The sequence below is a fragment of the Balaenoptera borealis genome, assembly GCF_965194805.1.
Source record: "Balaenoptera borealis genome assembly, chromosome: 3".
NCBI lineage: Eukaryota > Metazoa > Chordata > Mammalia > Artiodactyla > Balaenopteridae > Balaenoptera > Balaenoptera borealis.
Window position 1 is genome coordinate 78,768,980 of NC_138866.1, and position 20,650 is coordinate 78,789,629.

At 33.5% G+C, this 20,650-nt stretch overlaps 1 protein-coding gene across 4 annotated transcripts in view; it reads right to left on the bottom strand.

The window, feature by feature from the left end:
* The window catches only part of DPH6 (diphthamine biosynthesis 6), a 445,312-nt gene that overhangs the window by 300,484 nt on the left and 124,178 nt on the right, over positions 1-20,650 (bottom strand). For all 4 annotated transcript variants that reach the window (XM_082384997.1, XM_082384998.1, XM_082384999.1 and 1 more), the window contains exon 6: positions 10,193-10,254. In XM_082384997.1, the coding sequence (XP_082241123.1) occupies positions 10,193-10,254 (62 nt within the window). The remainder of the gene's footprint in view (positions 1-10,192; positions 10,255-20,650) is intronic.

Here is a 20,650-nt window from a genome sequence, read left to right on the forward strand (position 1 = left end):
GGAATACTAAATAAGTGAATAAAACAAGACAATTATTAATTCAAATGAAAAAATAAGAAGTTGTACAGGAAAGGTTTATTACCAGAGTTTATTATCTAACTCAGCTGTGTTTTGAATTTTCATAGTTATTGTAATTTTAACACTGACTATTCATCCAACTGGAATTGCAGTATAACTGTATGGGAAGATGGAATGAGGGAAAGAGTACACATATGTGATGGAGGCAAAGGGAGTAAAGATAGCTAAATCTGTATAATCTAGAGTGAGAAGTCAACAAATAGTTCTAGAATTGGGGGAAATCATGAAGTAATACATAGACATGGAGGTAAAAATCAACTATAAGAGATGAAAGTAAGATGGTGAAATGAGTGAGAGGCAGGAAAGACTCAGAGGGTTGCTTCCCATAGCAAAGTTTGAAGGACCACTTGAGAGTATTAACTTTGACAAACATTGTAAAATATCACAGAATAGGAATACTCTTAACAAACATTTAAATAACAGTCCAAAACTTTTAAAATTTGATGTAATTTTCATATTAAAATTCATCTCCTTTTTTTGAACAGCGAGAAAATAATCCTGGGGGAAAAAAGCACAAAAGATAAAACGATTTTTGACTCCATTGTTCAGATGATAATTTTAGGAACCTGTAGGAATTTAAGAATCAATGACTAAAATGATTCCATAGTTAATTTAGAGTAATAAATGTATAAACCTTGAAGTTGTTGTATTTTTTGACCCAGAAATTACATTCCTAGGGATTTATCTAAAGAAAGTAATAATCAGAAATGTACATGAAGATTTACTAGGAAAGATAATAATCACAAAATTATTTATAATAATTTAAAAATAAATAACATTATTTATAATAATTTAGAAAGAAATATTCCCAACAAGAGATAACTTGTTAAATTCACTATGCTATATTCATATGCAGAATATAAATATGATGGAATCTACACAGCCATTAATTAATGTATTTTCAAATAGATTTAGTTATGTGGGAAAATAAACACAGCATAATATTAGGAGAAAAAAAGGAAACAAACTGTATGTATAGTTGAACCAAATTATGTAAATACAATATGTACAAGTATTTAATGACATGAGCTTGTGTGTACAATGAACACTGTGTGTACAATAAAACAACATGGAATACACCAACATGTTAGCAGCGTGCATCATGGGGCAGAAGAACTATGCTTTTTATTTGCTACCCTATACTTTTATTCATTCAGCACTTTGCTGCCATTCGCACATTGAATATATTTGTTTAACTGTAAATCTGTAGTTTGTAAGGTGTGCCTACCACGTTTTAACTAAAAGCTCTCCTGGGAATGGACATCCATGCTGCCTCCAACAACCCCAACCCAACACCATCAAAACTAACCCTGCAAAGGACTAGTCTCACTCATGTCCCCTTAGGGACTGATAGGAGAATTGCTTCGTCAAGGAGCATAGGGACATTTAATCTAGGTATTACAATATTGCCCTCTAGAATGGTAGTACCTGTCTACATTCTTAGAGGGGTTCTATAAATCCCCACCTGTCAACAACTGGCATTATCCAGCTTTCGCATTTTTGCCAAACTGGTAAAAGTAACATCCCACTGTTGCTTTAATTTGTATTTCTCTGATACTAAATCAGTTTGAGCATCTCTTCCGTCTGTATTAGGTTTTAAGACATTCTCTTCTGTATAGTGGTTCTCCATAGCTTTTGCCATTTTTCTGTTAGGATTGCTGCCTCACATGTTGATATATGCCAGTTAAAAATCCCTTGAGAGTTTTAAATATGACCCCAATTATAGTGTCTACCCAGTTCTCCGTGTATTTTGTAAGGCAGAAAAGTTTCCAAATTTTTCTTTAGTAATGGCAAATTTTACTCGTAATAGTAAACACTGCTAACATTGCTAACATTTAACATTATAAATTTTACTCATAATAGTAAACATTGCTAACATTTAACATTGCCAGATGCTGAGCTAAGCACTTTATATATCATATCATTGTTATTACTTCCATTTTATATACGGGAAACTAACTAGATCAACATTTCAGGTAAGCAGTAGAGTCAGGGGTAGGATTCACACCTGGGCTCCTAGGTACAGAGGTAACTTGCTGATTGCTATCCCACACTGCCTCTTACCCTATGGGATCTGAATGAACTATGAAAGGACTCTTGCCCAAAGGTATCATCTTCTCTCCACAACTCCTGTCACCAACTTCTCTGTAATTCTCACAATTAAATATTAATTCCTGCATGGGAAAACATTATAATATGCAAAAATTCCCTAACTTAAAAATATGAACCCTTGAATATAGCAATATATTCAAAGATTAATATATTAGCAAAAGTGACATTACGGTTAATAAGTCATGTCAACCCACATTACACAGTACATAAAAAGTGGCTCAGGGGATCTGAGGCAGGTAAACACACTGGGTTCCTCTACCTAACCTCTTTCTCTCCCACCCCTGCAAGTTCAAAGGTTGTCTGCTTTCTCCCCTTCTTTTGGACTCCTTGACTATTCATGAGAGTTGTGCCAACAAGTTGAAAAATGAACATGTGGTTGATCTTTAAAATCACTTAATGAGGTTAATCACATTATTCATAAAGATAAGGAGATACAGGCATTCCTTAAAATCTGATTTGTCTTAGACAATGATGCAGAAGATGAGAGTCCTAGATAATAAGTTAAAAAAAACATACTTTCTAAATTCAGAAAGAAGCTAGAGCTTGACAAATGACTCATTCACTTTTATATTAGAATCACTGTACTATGTGTACATCAGGCAATTGATTGAGTCTCCTTTATGAGCGTATGCAAAACTGAAAGGAAACAAAAAGAGAGCAAAAAACCTGGGCAGTCTGAATTAAAATGTGGATTGTGTCAGATAACTGTTGTGAATGAGCTGAGAAACAAATTTCTAACTGTATAAATATTAAGTACTCACTTTACAGAAAATCCACATACACAGATTAGACTACGCAGAAGCCAGAGAAAAAGACACTCAGGTTGCTTTGCATAATTTTCTATAACTATCAGGGAAAAGAATTCCTGTTCAAAATGTACAACTATCCATTTATATTCACCCCTCCCTTTTAGAGCAATTTTAAACCATCCTGAGAAGCTACTTGTCAAAATCAGCAAAAATAATCCCAGCAAAGCCCTAAAATCTCTTCAAACGCTGCTTCTGTTCTTTCCTTTCTCTCTTCCACTCCTGCAACACCAATTACATGTATGATAAACTTCTTTTCCTTACATCTCATATTCTTGTCTCTATTTCCATTCTATTCTCTCTGTGCTTCAGGTTGGATATTTTACATTGCCCTATCTTCCAGTTCTTTAATTGTCTATACAACTGTATCTAATCTACGGGTAAACTCATGTATTGTGTTCTTAGTTTTAGGTATTGTATTTTTAAGTTCCAGAATTCTATTTGATTATTTTATATAGCTTTCAAATATCCCCTAAAATAGTTCATCTTCTCACCCAATGCCACAGTCATTTTAAAGTCTACATCTGATAATTTGGTTAAATAGATATCCTCTGGGACTGTTTCTATTTTGTGTTTTTTTCTTAGTTTCAGTTATCTTCTCAGGTCTCCTGATATGCTCGGTAATTTTTGATTGCCTGCTGAAAACTGTATGTGAGATATTTTAAATCTAAGGCTCTGAATCACGTTATTTTTCTCCAGAGAGAAATAGGCAATAAGAGTAAGATCAGACCACTTTAATTCACTCTAGGATTGATACGATTCAAAGTTGGATATAAGCATTTGCAAGGGCTGCACTATTTCTGGTTTGCCTTTATTCCTAAGTTAGAGTCCATGTAGGAATACAGCTGAAAACTTGGAAGGTTAAGCAGGTCCATTCCACTTTGGTTTGCCCTGAATTCTAATTTTTGTCTCCCTAGCCCTATGAAGCTGCTGAAAGTCCAAGTCAGCTTCTCAGCTGGAGTTTTCTCCTCAGCTTCTTGGCACTTCTGTAGCATTTTTGAATTAGAAGAAGAGGCAATGTTCAGGTCTTCCATCCTCTCTAGAATTCTGGCCCCTCAAATTATTTCAGTTTTTGTAACTCTCTAATGCCTTCCAACATTAATTTGTTTTAATTTCATACCACTTTTCTAGTTGTTTGAATTGGGAGAGTTGATCTCATGCAAGTTATTCCACCATAACTGGAAATGGATTTCTTAAGTATCTATTAGAATTAAAAACATATATACTTTTGACCCAGCATGTCCATTCTAGAATTTTATCCTATAGATAAACTCATACATGCCCAAAATTATATGTAATGTTCTTTCTAGCATTATTTGTAATAGCAAGACATGAAAGGAATCAATAAAGAATAAAATCTATCAATAAAGAACAGGTTTTATGTGTATGTAATAGAACACAATGATGTGGAAACAAATGACCTGAATTTTCATGTGTTAAAATGGAAGATGGAGACTAATGTGCATAGTATACTCCAATTTAGGCTAAAGTGGATAAACACATGCATATATTTTTTACATATGCAAAAATGTTTTTGACAAGATACCCTAGAGCAGAAAAGAGTTGCTGCTCTGGGAAAGGACAGAAAAACTGGAGCTTGGAGTCAGTGGAATATTTTTCACTATATTTTATAGTATTTGAATTTATGTTTTTACATATTACATGCCTTAACTTTATAATAAACATTAAGAGAAAAATATTATATAGCATGAGAAGTGCTACATACCAGGAGGCAAAGAGGAAAATGGCAGGCTCTTTAAAAAAGGCTTATTTAAGCAAGACAACCTCACAGTATTAAACTCTGAATTTAGACTTTAAGGACAAATTGGATTTAGTAGAGTGAAGGAGAGAGAAAGCATGCAGAGAAGGCGAGTAGAACATGGAGGTATGAGGGCATGCTCACTCTAGGGAAATCATCAACTATTCAAAGCTGATGAAGGATAGGGTAGATGCAGGAGACTGTATACCTTACAAGCTTCACTCTTCCTCATGGACAGATTGTGCTGTGTTAGAAGTTTAAATTTTATTTTGAGACAATGGGGAGCAACTCAAAAGTTTGCTTTTTGAAATGAAAGTGTGATATGATCAGATTTGAATTTCATATATATCATGATGGCAATATATGGACAATGGAGGGACAAGGGGCAAGACAGGGAGGAGACAGACTTGAAAAAGAAGATAGGGAAGCACTTTGCTATACAGTAGAAACTAACACAACATTGTAAAGCAACTATACTCCAATGAAAATTAATTTAAAAAAAAAGGAAGATAGGGAAGACTCTAAAGTGGTGACATGAGGACAAAAAGGAACAGATAATACGATATTAGGAAGGTAGAATGAAAAGGACTTGGGGCCTTATTTATGAGTAATGGAGTATGTGAAATGATTTATTACAATTCATTTTTAATTTTTTTTTTTTTTCTTTTTTTGGCTTGGATACCTGAGGAAACAATGGGGCCTTTCACTGTCAGGAAACATAAATATGGCATAGATGTCAGGGAAGAAATGTTCGGTTCTTCACAGTTGAGGCTGAGGTGCTTGAAGACACCTAAGAGAGAAAGGTGCCCAGTTGGCAGCTGAATATATGTCTTTTTTTTTAACTTTTTATTTTGTATTGGAGTATAGTTGATTAACAATGTTGCATTAGTTTCAGGTGTACATCATAGTGATTCAGTTATGCATATACATGTATCTATTCCCTGGTGGTCCAGAGGTTAAGACTCCGCACTCCCACTGCAGGGGGCACGGGTTTGATCCCTGGTCAGAGAACAAGATCCCCATGCTGCATGGCATGGCCAAAAAAAAAAAAAAAGAACACATGTCTTAGGCATAGAAAGATGATGGAGAAATAGGCTTAACTGTCGTAAGAATAAAATTGGTAGTTGAAGTCACATAGGTATTTAATATCACCACAGGAGGAAGGCTGTGGATGGAACCACAATATATAAGGGGTGGAATATAATCGGAAGCCCCAAGAGGAAGCTAAGAAAGTACTCAGAAGTTCAGGAGTGAGTGGAAGGCATACACTCCAAGAGATTAATTCCTTCGGGTAAAATGGAGAAAACTTTATGGGAAAACTGGTGAGCATCTGAGACTGATAGGCGGTCAAAGGACAGAGAAAGTGAAAAGGAGTAAGGTCCCAGTGGAGTAAGAAATATCAGGAGGTCCAAGGGAACAGGAGTAGAAATCAGTCCAAGAGACCGGAGCATAAGATTCCTGGATGTGGGAGGAGAGGGTGGTAAATACCAGCCTAGGGAAGTAGGTTAAAACCAGATAAAAGAGGGCCTTAAAGTATATACTAAGCAGTTTGGACTTTGTTCTATAGCGAATGGGAGTCATCAAAAGCTTTAGAGCAAGGAGTGACAGGTTCATAAGTGAGTCACATGCTAATCTTTCATTTCCATAAATGAATGTTTGATTTGCATAAAATAAATAAAATTCTGCTTTATATCTCTCCCTCCCAACACACAAACAAGGCATACACTCTTTCAGAGAAATCTAGAAAGATAGGACCTGAAGTATGTTGCTGGTATTGAGGAACTAGAAGATTATACATTCGATCATTGTGTCAAAATTACCTTGTGCTTATTTAAAGGTCAAATTACTGGTCCTTCAGCACTGAAATTTCTTGGAATGGGAAAAGAGTATAGGCATTTTTAACAAGGTCCCCAGTTTTCCTCTCAGGTCTGAAAACAGCAATAGCAGATTGTAAACTCCTCAAGAACAAGGATCTTGTTTACTTAATTCGTCATGTATATTTAGTGCTCACCACAGCATCTGTCACATAACAGGTCCTCAATAAATGTTAAATAATTTAAAGATGAAAGCGATGAATGGACAGACAGAACAAATGAATGAAAGAACTAAAGAACTCATGTTTTTGCCAAAATCTTGGTAATATTATTGGAGCTTACATTCTAGTGGAGTAAGGAGAGAGGCAACAGAAAATATACATGTAAACAGATAAACAAAATAATTTGAGGAGACCTACTTTAGCTGGGGTAGTCAGGGAGAGCTTTTGAGCTGAGGAAGTAGCATTTGAGCTGTCACATTATGAGAAAGCATTAACCATGTGATGGTCTGAGGGAAAAAAAACCTCAAGCAGAGGAAAGTCTTAAGGAGAAAAAGGGTAAATAAAGTGTGCTTAAGTAATAAAAGAGGCATATGTGGCTACGGCTCAGTGAGTGAGTTAGAGACTTGGAGAAAATGAGACTGAAAAGATTGATAAAATGCTCATCACACAGGGTCTCAGTGGTTGTGATCTCACAGGAGTCTGGATGTTATTCTAATTGAAATGAAAAACCACTGAAACTTTAAACAAAATAGTTATATCTGATTTACCCTTAAAAAAAAATCACTCTGGCATCTGTATGAATAATGGATCATAGCAGGGCAATGACAGAAGTAAGCAGACCAGTTGGGGGTTGATGGAGTATCCCAGATAAGAGATGATTATGGTCTGGTGGTAGCAGCAGAGGCAGTGAGAAGTGCTTGGATTTGGAATATATTCTGGAGATAGAATAGACAAGATCATGTTAATGGGTTGGACAGAGTAGGTGAGGGAGAGGAGTGTAAAGAATTTGGATTTTAGCCTGTAGGCAATGGGGACTCATTTAAAGTTTTGAAGTGAGTGACACAATTACAGTAGAATATATTCAAACAATGATCTTGAAGCAGTAGCAAAATAAATTCTTTGAGAAATAAAATGGAAAGTAGAGGCAAATTTGGAAGTATCAGTAATACTCTAGGCTTGAAGTGACAGGCATCTGAATTAAGGTGATGACAAAGGGAACGGCAAGAAGTGATGGATATAAAGGCCACAATCAAGTTTGTAGAGATTTAATTTGCAGTGCCTTTGGGCACTAGAATTTAGCAGAGAAATCTAGGCTAGAAATATTTGGGAGTTATCAGAATAGAGCTAGTAATGAAAGCCATGTGAGTGACTGAGATCACCCAGGAAAAGTCTGTAGACTGAAAACGGGGACTAGAATAGGAACTAGCAAAAGAGACTAAGAGTGTCCAGAAGCAAAGGAGAAAAACTAGGAGAGTGTGGCATCATGAATGCCGGTACAAGCATTTCAAGAAGAAATGTTTATATCTGTCAAATAAGGACTGAGAAGTGTCTGTTGGGTTTGGTAAAACTGGAGATCATGGGTGGTCTTGATCAGAGCTGTACCCATTTAGAGGTAGAAAAAGAAGTAAGATGCTAGGTATATGAGGCGTCTGAGATGCAAAGAAATACTATGAATACAGATAACACTTCTGAAATTTTTGGTTTTGAAGCAAAGAATAAAGAGAAGTGGCTAGAGAAATAACTAGAGTAGAGGGAGCGAATCTTTAGGATGGGAGAGATGGTGGCATGTTTCAACAGTGATGTGAAGGAGACCATAAAGAGAGAGAGGAGGAAGATACTGGAGGGGGAGGGTTGATTGCAAGGTCTCTAAGAAGGCAGATGCTAATGGGATCTAGAGCACAGAGAGTGGATTAGCCATAGACAGGATGAAGGACACTTCTCCCCGTCACAGCAAGCAAGGATAGGTGTAAGTGCGCATCAGTTAGAAGGAGTGGTGCTCAGAGGTGGAGGGATTCCTAGGATGATGCTTTCTATTTTTTCTGTGAAGGAAGAAACAAGTCATCCTCTCATTGTGAGGAGAAAATATGCAGGGGTTTGAAATTTGAGGAGTGGAGAAGGAATAAAATGACCACTATAGAGAATGGGTAGATTATTTTTCTAATGAAATGTAAGATAGCCAGGTCATGTGAGGAACTTGCTGAAGTTGAATAAAATAATTTCTGCATTTTTGTGTTTAAACATATATGATAACATATAGGTTAATTCACAATCAACATCATAGCAATCCTGAAACTTTACTTAACCTTTTCTACAAAGAATCTCTACATGCTTGAAACCTGAACTCATTTCAAATTTTAGAAGCAGCTTACAAAAGCTCTTTTGCCAAAGCTCCAGTCTCCCATTTCTGAAGTTCTCTTTCACCCTCATAAATTTAATTTCATTATTTATCTACATTGTTTTTGCAGAAACAAAATTTAGTCTGATGGTAGTGAACAGATGTGAACATAGATATGTTGGCCACAGAACAAACTGCTGTGAGAAGAGACCTATCAGAAGGGCATGGAAAGCAATCATGTCCATTAGATAGACTTAAATAAATGACACCAAATTGTCTAGAAATCAAATATAATTTGTCACAATTATATAAGCATTGCATTTTAATTTTAATCGTTACTATTTCCCTGGCACATATTAGATGCTTAATAATGCTTAATAAAAGAAGGAATTAGCATTTTAGGGATTTCTAAGCATTTGGTACATATTGATAAGCCATAAAATAATCAAATACAAATAAGTCTGAAAGAAAATGTGAAATCTATACAGTTAGTGAAGAGCACACCTGCTAACAGTTCATATCACAGCAATGGTATTAACAATGTCCAGAGACAATTCTGATGAAGAACATGGGAGGGAAAAATGATAATAGAGGAGTTCACTTCTGTCACAGAAGTAGGGTGATTTTCTTTTTTCTACCATGATTGTAAAATAAAAAAACATTCTAATAATTACACTATTCTAGCTAATTTAGCATTGCCATACTAATCATAACATTTGACCCCAATTCTAATAAAATATAATACAGTTAATAGAAAAGAGTAAAAATAACAAAACCTTTCTTTAATATTTAGAACACATTCAGGATTTGACAATGATAAGGGTTAAACAATTGTAATTTGAAGGCTTGGGATAATTTATTTACTACTCTGCAAATTAATTTCCCAATTGGTAAAAAAGAAGAGGTTATATTAGATAATCTCTAAAGGAAGTTTCCACTCACATTTCTGATGGAAATGCACCTGATCAGGTACTGATGGAGACTATCAGGTACTGTATAGTACTTAACAATGTCGATTTGAATAAAAGTAAAATTGTTCTTGACGGAACAATTTCCTTTTAGGTATAGCTTACTTACTCTTTCAGTGAGCTCAACGAGCTGATATAACTTTTGTAATTAATTTTAAACATACTTTCATATCCACTAGAGGTTTAATTTTTTCATAAAACTATATCATCAATGTATCTGAGTTTTTCTAAAAATTGATTGTATAATCATTATATCATGGCATTGTTTATTTTCTTGCTTTAGATGCCTATATTTTGAGAAATAGTATAAATTCTTACCTCTAAGAGATAAGGCTCCATTTGGTCCAGGGTTTTTCCAAGATGCTTATCTGGATCTAAACCTGCCAAGAAAGGTTAAATTTTTTTTTAGATAACGATTAAAATGGAGGTTTAAAGACATGTTTCCCTTCCCTTGGCTCCTCCTTGCCTAGGAAACCAGTGTATGTGTATTTTAAGGCAAAATGTACCTTATTAGTATTTACTTTTCTATTCCCCTTGGGTAACTGGTTTTCTTGCTCCTGAAAAATAAGTTTCATTCCAATTCATTTCAATTGCACTTCATCAACTACCAGACACATTGTTTCAATCCCTTTTTCATTTTTGAGGAATTGTAATTAGGATGGAAAAAAAAAGTATCATTTCAAAGATATGAAATTTAAATCCTTGGTATTTTAATTATTATTATTTTTTTTTACTCATGGACAACAGCGAGAATTTTCTGACATTTCTATTTTATCTGTTTCAAACTTCTTATTTGGAGAATAAAAGTAGAAAATAAAAGAGTGGTAAACTGTATCCTTATATAATTAATTCACTTAGTAGCATATGGACACAAACAATTGTATTACCAAATTAAATGACAGCTCATTTCAATGACCACTTGTGTGACAGCGTTTTCCAAGAAAAAATAGAAACACTCTGAAAAATCATTATAGTACCAATAGCATTTGCATAATCTCTGATAAAGATGTTCAACTGATATAATAGCAGAGTTTATGTGGGTGATGGGGTATAGGTAGACTACTGTGGACAACAGGAACTCTTCCCACATTCCAAAACTAACCTGCCAGGAAAAAAATCACATGCCGCAAGTCAGCTATGAAAGGAATGAATTCATTTTAGATATTTACATCCATAATACATGTATTAGCTTAGGTTCATTTAAATAGGCTATTTTTATTTATTATTGGTTTAAACCAATCAGCTTATTAATTATACAAACTGAGTAATAATTTTCTTTTTCTAGTCAAATGCCTTCTTTGTAACATGGTATTTCTTATAATCACATACAGAATAATAAAAGGGAAGTCAGATAAAGATTAAGGATTCTTCTCCTACTGATATTAAATTACATTAATCCCAAAGGAAACAACTCAGACTACTAGCACTAAATGGATTATTTGACTCCTTTCACAGCAATCTTATTCTCAAGATGCATTCATTAAAATCAAAATTTCAATTGGCTGGGTAAACACTTGATGAACTAATTGTTGACTTTGTCCAGTTCCTTTATTCCTGTCACCCTTGCAACCTTTGCAATTCAATGTTTAAAATGAGTAAGTAAATAAAATATTTGAGATAAGCACCTATGTAATCACCACCCAGATTTAATAAGCATTAACATCTTGCCCTATTTCCTCCACAACTTTTCTTTAAACACCACCAACATAATAGAATCTCACAGTATATCTACCCTTAATCAATCTATTTTCCCTAGCCTTCAGTCTTTTGAAGTTGGTATGTTATTTCCCAGCTATGCTTTTATAATTTTATTACAAATGTACATATCCAAAACAATATTTGTTATTGTTCATGTATATCAAATTTTAACACGAATGATAACTTTTTACTTGTTTTTTTCAATTCACATTGTTAATGAGATTTACTTATAGTAATTACTATGGCTCTGGTCCATCCATTTTTACTGTTGTATTGTATTCCATTATATGGATATATCAGAATTTACTTATCCATTTTCCAATAGATGCACAGTTGGGCACTGACTTATTTCTAATGTCTGTTTTGCCACTAGTAAGTACTTTCTATGCTGCAGTAAATATGCTTTTATGTGAAATTACTATTGCAATATGATAGAGGAGAAAAAATATATTTGCTATTTTATATATACATATAATCTTCAAGTCCATTATATATTGCCAAATTGCTCTCCAAAGCAGTATTGTCATCAAGGAAATAGAATTCTTATTTCCCATAAGGTGAAAATAATTAATGTTGTTAGATTTTTCATCTTTGCCAATCTGAGTTATATAGACATATAAAAAATGTTCTGGATACTTGTTTTAATTTTCATCTTCTGATTACTATTAAAAGTAAGCACTTTTTCATATTTCATTGTCCATTCATTCAGGGTTTCACTTCTGTGAATTGCTTATTAAAATCATTTGCCTATTTTTAATGCTGTTTTTTGATGATTCATAGTTCTTGATATATTCTGAATGCTAATCCTTCATCATTATGGGCACGGTAAATATCTTCCTAATCAGTGGCTTGTCATTACACTTTTTTTAATTGAGGGAGGGTCTCTTGATAAACATAAACTTTTTAACCTTATAGTGGTCAAAAGAATTGTTATTTAAAAATGTTTTTCCTTTGTATTGTAATAAACAATGCCCATGGTCATAATGTTACTCTCTTATATTTTCATTTCAAAGTTTTAAAATTTTGCTATTCACATTTAGATATTCAATCCATGTAGAATTTACTTTCAGTTATCATAGATGTAGTGTTATAACTGTATCTCTTATTTATGGGTAGGTACTGTTTATGGAATCCCTTCCCTATTGATGTATACGCCACCTCTGACAAACGTTTCCATACATATGGAAATCTATGTCATGTTGCCTACAACTTACTTTAAAATATTTCAGCATAACCAGTGAAATATACAAGTGTCTGTTTTAATCTACACTCAGAGATGGTTATTTGGCAATTAAAGCACTCTAATCAGAACCCATAACTCCAACTTCTAGTGGTACAATTATCTTTATCTTAGACCAGCAAGAGAAAGTTTGCTAATTAACATGTCTGTTAGAAATGATTTTTCCTTGTGAAATTTAAAATATATATAGATTATATAGTACTATGTACAAGGCACTGTTATAAGTGCTCTGCAAATATTAACTGAATTCTCATAACAATCCAATGAGTGGTATTATAATTATCCCTATTTAATATATGAGAAAATAGAGGCACAGAGAAGTTTAGTGACTCTCTAAGATCACCCTCTACCAAGAGATAAAAATGAAAATTCAAACCTAGGCAGTCTGGCTACACAGTCCAGGCTTTCAACTGCCAGACTATGTTGCTTCTCTACGTTGGATTAAGGATGTTTCCATCTATACTTCATTTGCTAAGATTTCTTTGCTGTTCTCATGATCATACTTGCTAATTCTGCTGTTTTATAGCATGAACAGACACCAAATTTTATACATACTTTGTCTATATCTACTGAGATGTGTTCTCTAACATCTTCACCAATACTAGATATTATTAAATTTAAAACTTTTGCTATTTTGATAGGAAGAAATGATATTTATCTCCTTGGTATTTTTATTTGCATATCTTTACTCTTGTATGATTGAGGTGGAACATGTTCTTCAGAAATTTGTGGCCAGATTTGTAACTTTTTTTTTAACTGTGAAAATGACTATTTTTCTAATAGGCCACTCATCTTCTTTTCTTAATACTGAAACACTTCTAAACCAAGGCCATTTATTTTATGAATTCATATAAGGCAGAATACTTTATTGGTGACTGGTCTTTTATTTTTGATGGATCTTGTCATGTATCTGGCAACTTGGGGAGTCTCATCAAGGTGCTAGCTTTTTGTTGTTTTTAATATTTTCTCCACTTTTCAATTTCATAAATTTTACTCTTACTTTTGTCACTTCCTTATTTCTGCTTTCTTTGTGTTCATTCAATAGCTTATTTATTTCTAGCTTCTTGATTTGAATGCTTGACTCATTTATATTTACACATTTCTTACTTTTTAAATAGAAAGATTTTAAGTACCAATTTAGTTGCATCCCAGAAGATTTGAAAGTGACACATTTATTGTCATTGTTTTCAATATTTTGTCATTTTTGTTATTTAAGATTATTCTTGTGTCAAAACATGTTTGTTTACTTTCACTACTTTTTGTTGTCTTCTAATTTAATTGCATATGGTCAAAACTGTAGTCTTTATATAATAATTCTTCAAAATTTGGTGAAGCTCCTTTGTGACTTATGGATGATTAAATTTTATAAATGCCCCATTTGTGCTTGGAAAGTGGATCTGCTGAAAGCAAAGTAAGATTTTATACCTAAACATAAAAAATCATGATCTTGTTAATTCTGCTGTTCGTATCTTCTATGACTTTACTAGTATTTGGTTTCCATGAACCATCAGTTTCAAATAGAGGTGGTTAAAACCTCCCATTATGATTTTGGTTTTAATAATTTCTTATAATTGAAAGTTTTGTTTTATACATTTGAGAGGTGTGTTGTTATGGACACAAATTCATAATTTCTAAAACTTCTTGGGAGGATTATTCCTTTACCAAGAAGTAGTGAGCTTTTCATCTCCACATATGACTTTTATCATATATTCTATTTATCAACATTACAACACCAGCTTTCTTTTTTTTTTTTTAATATGAGCTATTTTTTTTTATTAATTAATTTATTTATTTTTGGCTGTGTTGGGTCTTCGTTTCTGTGCAAGGGCTATATCTAGTTGCGGCAAGCGGGGGCCACTCTTCATCGCGGTGCACGGGCCTCTCACTATCGCGGCCTCTCTTGTTGCGGAGCACAGGCTCCAGACGCGCAGGCTCACTAGTTGTGGCTCACGGGCCCAGTTGCTCCGCGGCATGTGGGATCTTCCCAGACCAGGGCTCGAACCCATGTCCCCTGCATTGGCAGGCAGATTCTCAACCACTGCACCACCAGGGAAGCCCACCAGCTTTCTTTTGTTAACGTTTTTCTGATATACATATAACCGGGTTTTGAAATTTTTTATCCTATCTTATAAATACAAATTCAAAGAATTGATTTTAAATATTTTATATTTTTTATATTTTACAATTTTTTTTGTCTGGACCTGTTTCCATCACCTTATTGTGCACTTTTTGTTACATTAAACTTTATATATATATTTTTTCCTTTGCCACTTTCTGCCTCATACTGGATCAAAAAGGATATTTTGTCTGTTTGTTTTCTCTGCTGATTAGAAAGCTGTAGACTATTTATGTCAATCCCAATCTCCCAATATATATACACTATTGATACTATGTATAAAATAGATAACTAATGAGAACTACCGTACAGCACAGGGAACTCTACTCAGTGCTCTGTGGTGACCTAAAGGAGAAGGAAATCCAAAAAACAGGGGATATATGTATACGTATAGTTGATTCACTTTGCTGTACAGCAGAAACTAATACAACATTATAAAGCAACTATACTCCAATAAAAATTTTTTTAAAATGTGATCCTTTTCATCGGTCTCATCTTTGTACAGTGCCTGGAACACTTTCAAGTATAAGCTTTCAAGAAATATTTAGTGAATAAATGCATGTTAATCTGAAAAATAAAAAAAAGAAAGCTGTAGACTGAATTTCTACTCTTCCAGTAATCACTTGTAACATTCATTCAAAACAGTATTTAAGTCTAAAGTATTAAATATCTAAGAATTTATGAACCTTAGAATATAAATCTAAGAATTTATTTTTAAATTTTTTTAATCTAAGAATTTATGTTTAGCATCTTTTTTTTTTTTTTAGCCACGCCGCGTGGCTTACGAGATCTTCGTGCCCCCACCAGGGATTGAACCCACACCCTCAGCAGTGAAAGCCCAGCGGCCTGAACACTGGACCGCCAGGGAATTCCATTTAGCAACTTTTTGACCACAACAAATTAGCATGTTTTAAACTAGACACTAAATAAGTTTTACCATTTAAGTTGTTATCACTGTGTTAAATTTTAGTTCCATCATTTTGGGCAAGAAAATGTAAGCTTATGAACACATTTTACAGTGTCTGTGCTCACAGTTGTTTGTCATTCATTTCTCCTGGAATTCAATTTATTTCTGACTGAAGTCCATTCTTTATTTTTTCACTGAAGATCTGTGAGTGGTAAACTCTCCTAGTTTTTAACCTGTCTGATAATGTCCTATTTTGCTATCTCCACCACATAACAGTTTAGTTGTAATATATTATTACTTCTTTAGGCTTTAGTTGTTCTTAATGAGATTTACGCTGTCAAACAGTGGTTCCCATATAAGGAATCTTCATTTTCTCTGTGCTAGACAGTACAATTTTCAGTTTACCTATGACATTCTATAATTTTAACACAAGGTATCTATTTTTACTTACACTGCACAGCACCTAATATGCACTTTCAATTCCAAAACTCATCTTTCTTCAAACCTAAAAAGTTTATAGCCATTATATCTGTAAATACTGTTTTTCTGCCTTCTATTTTTTTCTGAAACATCTATTACACAAATATTGCAATTTCCCAATCTATCCTCCATATTTTTAAGTTGCTCTTTCAATGTTGTCTTCTGGGTGAATTATTTTTTTCTGCTTCACTCATTCTGTCTTTGACTTGGTTCATCTAGAGTTTATTCTGCCCACTATTGTTTTTTAAATGAATCTATGTTTCACCCCAAATTTCTAATTGTTTACTTTTCACATCATACTGTTGCTATTTCATTTTGAGTGATTTATTTTTCTAATTGATTGTTTTTTCTTTAATGGATGTTTTATTTTTATCTCTTTGAGGTTCTCCTTCAGAGGGGCACTTTCAGTCTGTTTCCCCACAGGACTGTGATCTCCCAGTTGCTTTTGCCTATTTCCTGACCCTCTGTATTACAGCCCCACAGCTTCATTTCTGAATTATTTTGCATGTCTATTCATTCTTAATTCACAGAGATGTTTATAATGCTTTCCAGCACAGCTCTTTCATACTTTTCCTTCATATATTCATCTATTACTGCCATGGTTTGGGGTAGAAATTTGGAAAACTCAAAGCAAGAATGTACAAGGCCAGCCTGGCAGGAAGTCATTTTTTAGCCGCCCTTCCAATTCCTTGATTCTCATATATATTGGTCACATAGCACATACATATCACCTTAGCACTTAGCATCAGGCTACACATCATTAAAATCATTTAAAAAGTCTCTCATGATTGAACCTAAGAATTTATGTTTTGTGTTCTCTATAAGGGTTTGGGAGTAAATAAATGTCTATCTAAAAGGCATGAAAAGGAATTTAAGAGCATGTGATTTTATACAAGTGGGCAGTGAAAGATCAAGCCAACAATCTTCCCATTTTCCTTGCAGCCTTTTAATTCATTGCAAAATGATCATGCCCCAGTTCTGAACTGTTAAAGTAGAGAAATAGCTGTAATATCTCATTTCAAAGATGGCTACATTCCATGCTGTACCAGTAAAGTAATTTGGCTTGCCTTTAGATAAGAGAGTCAGTAAAATATGTCAACATAAGTCACATTGGGCACATTTTTTCCACATGAATCTGTATTCATCACAGAAGTACACCCTGGTAAAATTATTTCAAGATTTTTGTGTATTCATAGAAATATTTTCAATTTATTTATTCCTAGGATAGCACTGAAAATTCTATGGAGCTAAAACAATTAGAATAGAAATTTAAAACTTTAAGGAAGATTTTCAAATACTTTTCTGAAACACATTATAGATCATTTCACTAGGAGATTATTGTAAAACTATAAGATAGCTAAAATAAAAGAGTTACATTTTTTCTCAGAGTTAATAATGAAATAAGCTGCATGTATGAGTCATTATAGTTTGGTAATACGGTCTGCACCATGTTTGGTGAGGATGAGATGCTGTTACGAGTCATGGTCTGACTATTTAGATCTTTCACACAGGGCAGACCAATCAGTAAGGATACTTCACATACACACATCAATAGATGATTCCAATGGACGTGTAAAACCAAGGAAATGCGGGAACTGAGAAATAAACAATTTTGACACATTGTAAACTTATCAGAGGTTATGTCTGGTGATTTTGGTAGGCATCTTTGCATAAACAATGATTTAGGAGTTCTTATCTCATGAGATGATACTGTTTAACTAGACTATAATTCTTTCCCAAAAAACGTCTAAGTTTTAATAATGAAACTGCTTGTCTAGATTCCATACAATAATGTACATATTGTTCTGAATGAATCTTTCTACTTTAAATCAACACTATATATAATATATATTTGGGTCAGGCTACCATGTTCTACTATAGTTGGTAATGACTACTCAAGTGCTTTTCTCCTGATGCTGGTTATCCTGTGCAAGTGCAATCTGTCTTTGCTTCCATTTTTCTGTTCATTAGAAAGTGACAAGTCATTGGGGACCTCACGATCACTGCCCATAAGACGTGCATTTCAAATTGTTTTTATAAAATGTTTTCTTGGATAAGATCCAGAGACTCCTAGCAATTCAAGCTCCTGTCCTTGAGAAATCAATGGCCTGAAGCCACCCTGATCTCCGAGATCTCTTCTAAATTGGTATACTATTACACGTGGGATGATATTAGTCAGGGATGCGGTAGGAAGATTATTCATCCTACCCTAGAATACACTCAGATATGGAACTTTTCTCAAGAAATTTTTTAATTTCTTGTTTCTGCCTAAAACACTGATGTTTCCATAAATATTAAACTATATGCAAATGAAAACTCTTTGCAACTTTTTTATAAATATAATGGATGATTGAATATTTAATTTTATTACACTTACACATTTTTTTCACAAGTTTCTTCATTTAGAAACATCTTAGCATTGTATGTACAATCTGTATGATATTTAATTTCTCTGAATGGAATAAGACAATTATTAAGATAATTTTAAAACAAGCATCTGGAGAAACAGATCAGTTTAACATTAAAAAAAACCCAAAAACCTGTTAGCTTATCTATAATTACGAAGCCCAAAGATGTTAATCTTTACCTCATGTATTTTGGTTTTGGTATTTTCTAACTAGATGATATGCACAGAGAATTCTGACACTGAAGATCCTTCATAATTGAGAATGGAAAGTCAGGGTCAGATTAGTATCAATAAAATATATTTATCATTGGATTTATGCTTTAAGTGCTTTAGACAGAAATATTTTACATAATAAAGTCAATGTTTGAGTTAAAATTTAACACAAAGCTTAGACAAAATAAATAACTTCTCAGTTTAATTTACTTGTTTTATCAACAAGTATCCACTTATATTTTTAAACTCAACTAAAGAAAGATGCTAATATACCAATATATTTGCTCTCAAATGATTCTACTATATGGAACCACTTTAGAGTACATGAATATATAACACACCTCAGTAATTTTAAAATCCATCTTATATATTCATTCTATTTTCAATTTTTAAACAGTAGCTATTTAACTGGTAAATGCAGCCAGTCCAAAGGCATAATCTTCTCTTTCTTTGAATAAATGCTAGTATCTAGACCCAATACAATTTCAATACAATTTGAAAATCTCTAGCCTAATCTTTGTAATATCTTCATTCCCATTTTATTTTATATAAAACTATATTATGTAAAAACCCTCTGAGGGACTGTGAAAAGCCTATGAAAAAGCCACAATGGTTCATGGGCTTTTTCCATGCAATTCAACTAAAAGCTTCAATTTATCCTAGTCCTTGAAAAAGATGTTTCTTTTTTAGATTCATTCAATTTAGGTGTCTCTTCTCTAGTGAAGCCTGGGTCATGAATGGACATAAACTGTGCTTCACCAGAACCCTAACAGTCTCTTCAGTTTACCTCCTGAATCAGTCAGATGTGGAATCTGAGTCTCAGTGTGTCTAGCTCCCTTATGAAAACCTTTATAATCACCGAGATGGTAACATTTAATAATGTTTATATAAATATAAAGTATATTTAAAGTATATTTAACTCAAATACCTAGATAAGCTACTTTAAGTTACTAACAAAATTTTCTTCAAAGTGCAGAAAAATTTACTATAAATCCTGACACCTAATCATTTAATCATGACTTATAGACATTCCTTGATGGAAGCTGGGTGGATGAATAAACCCACAACAAGACCTAGGCACTGGATAACTCCATGCAGAATTAAGAAATTAATTAGGAGGAAGAACCATAATTTGCAGAGCTGACATCTATTTTACTTTACTTGCATGTATCAATGGGAAGCAATTACAATTCAATTAAAATATTCAATTTTATTACTTTACTGACTGACCTTGAAGTTAATGCCTGTTCTATTTAATTGTATCATCTATGAATAAATGTTAACCCTACAATGTTATGCCCCATTATTTTCAATGCATTTTTCAACTTCTCAACTGAATTTTATCAGTCAATTTATTGTCTACTATCATGAAAGCAAGTGGAGGTTTATTTCTTCAGGACAGCCTAATATATGATATGAGAGAAACATCACGAAATGTTTGATAATGCTACTTTTAACAGAGTCAAGTAAAATGAATTGTGTTCTCAGCTTTTGTAGCCTAGACTTTTACTGTAAAATCAGTAGGTGATATCAGAAAAGGTATAATCACTCTGAGAAGCAACTTCTAGTCTGCCTATAATTCTTGATAAATTTCAGTGCAGACAGGAATGGAGCATTCTGTGTATCTTCAAAAGTTAAACACAACCCCTCCCCACCCCCAATAATCTCTTCCTATTTTTACCAGGCTCACTGGCCATCAAAACAAGTGAATTTCA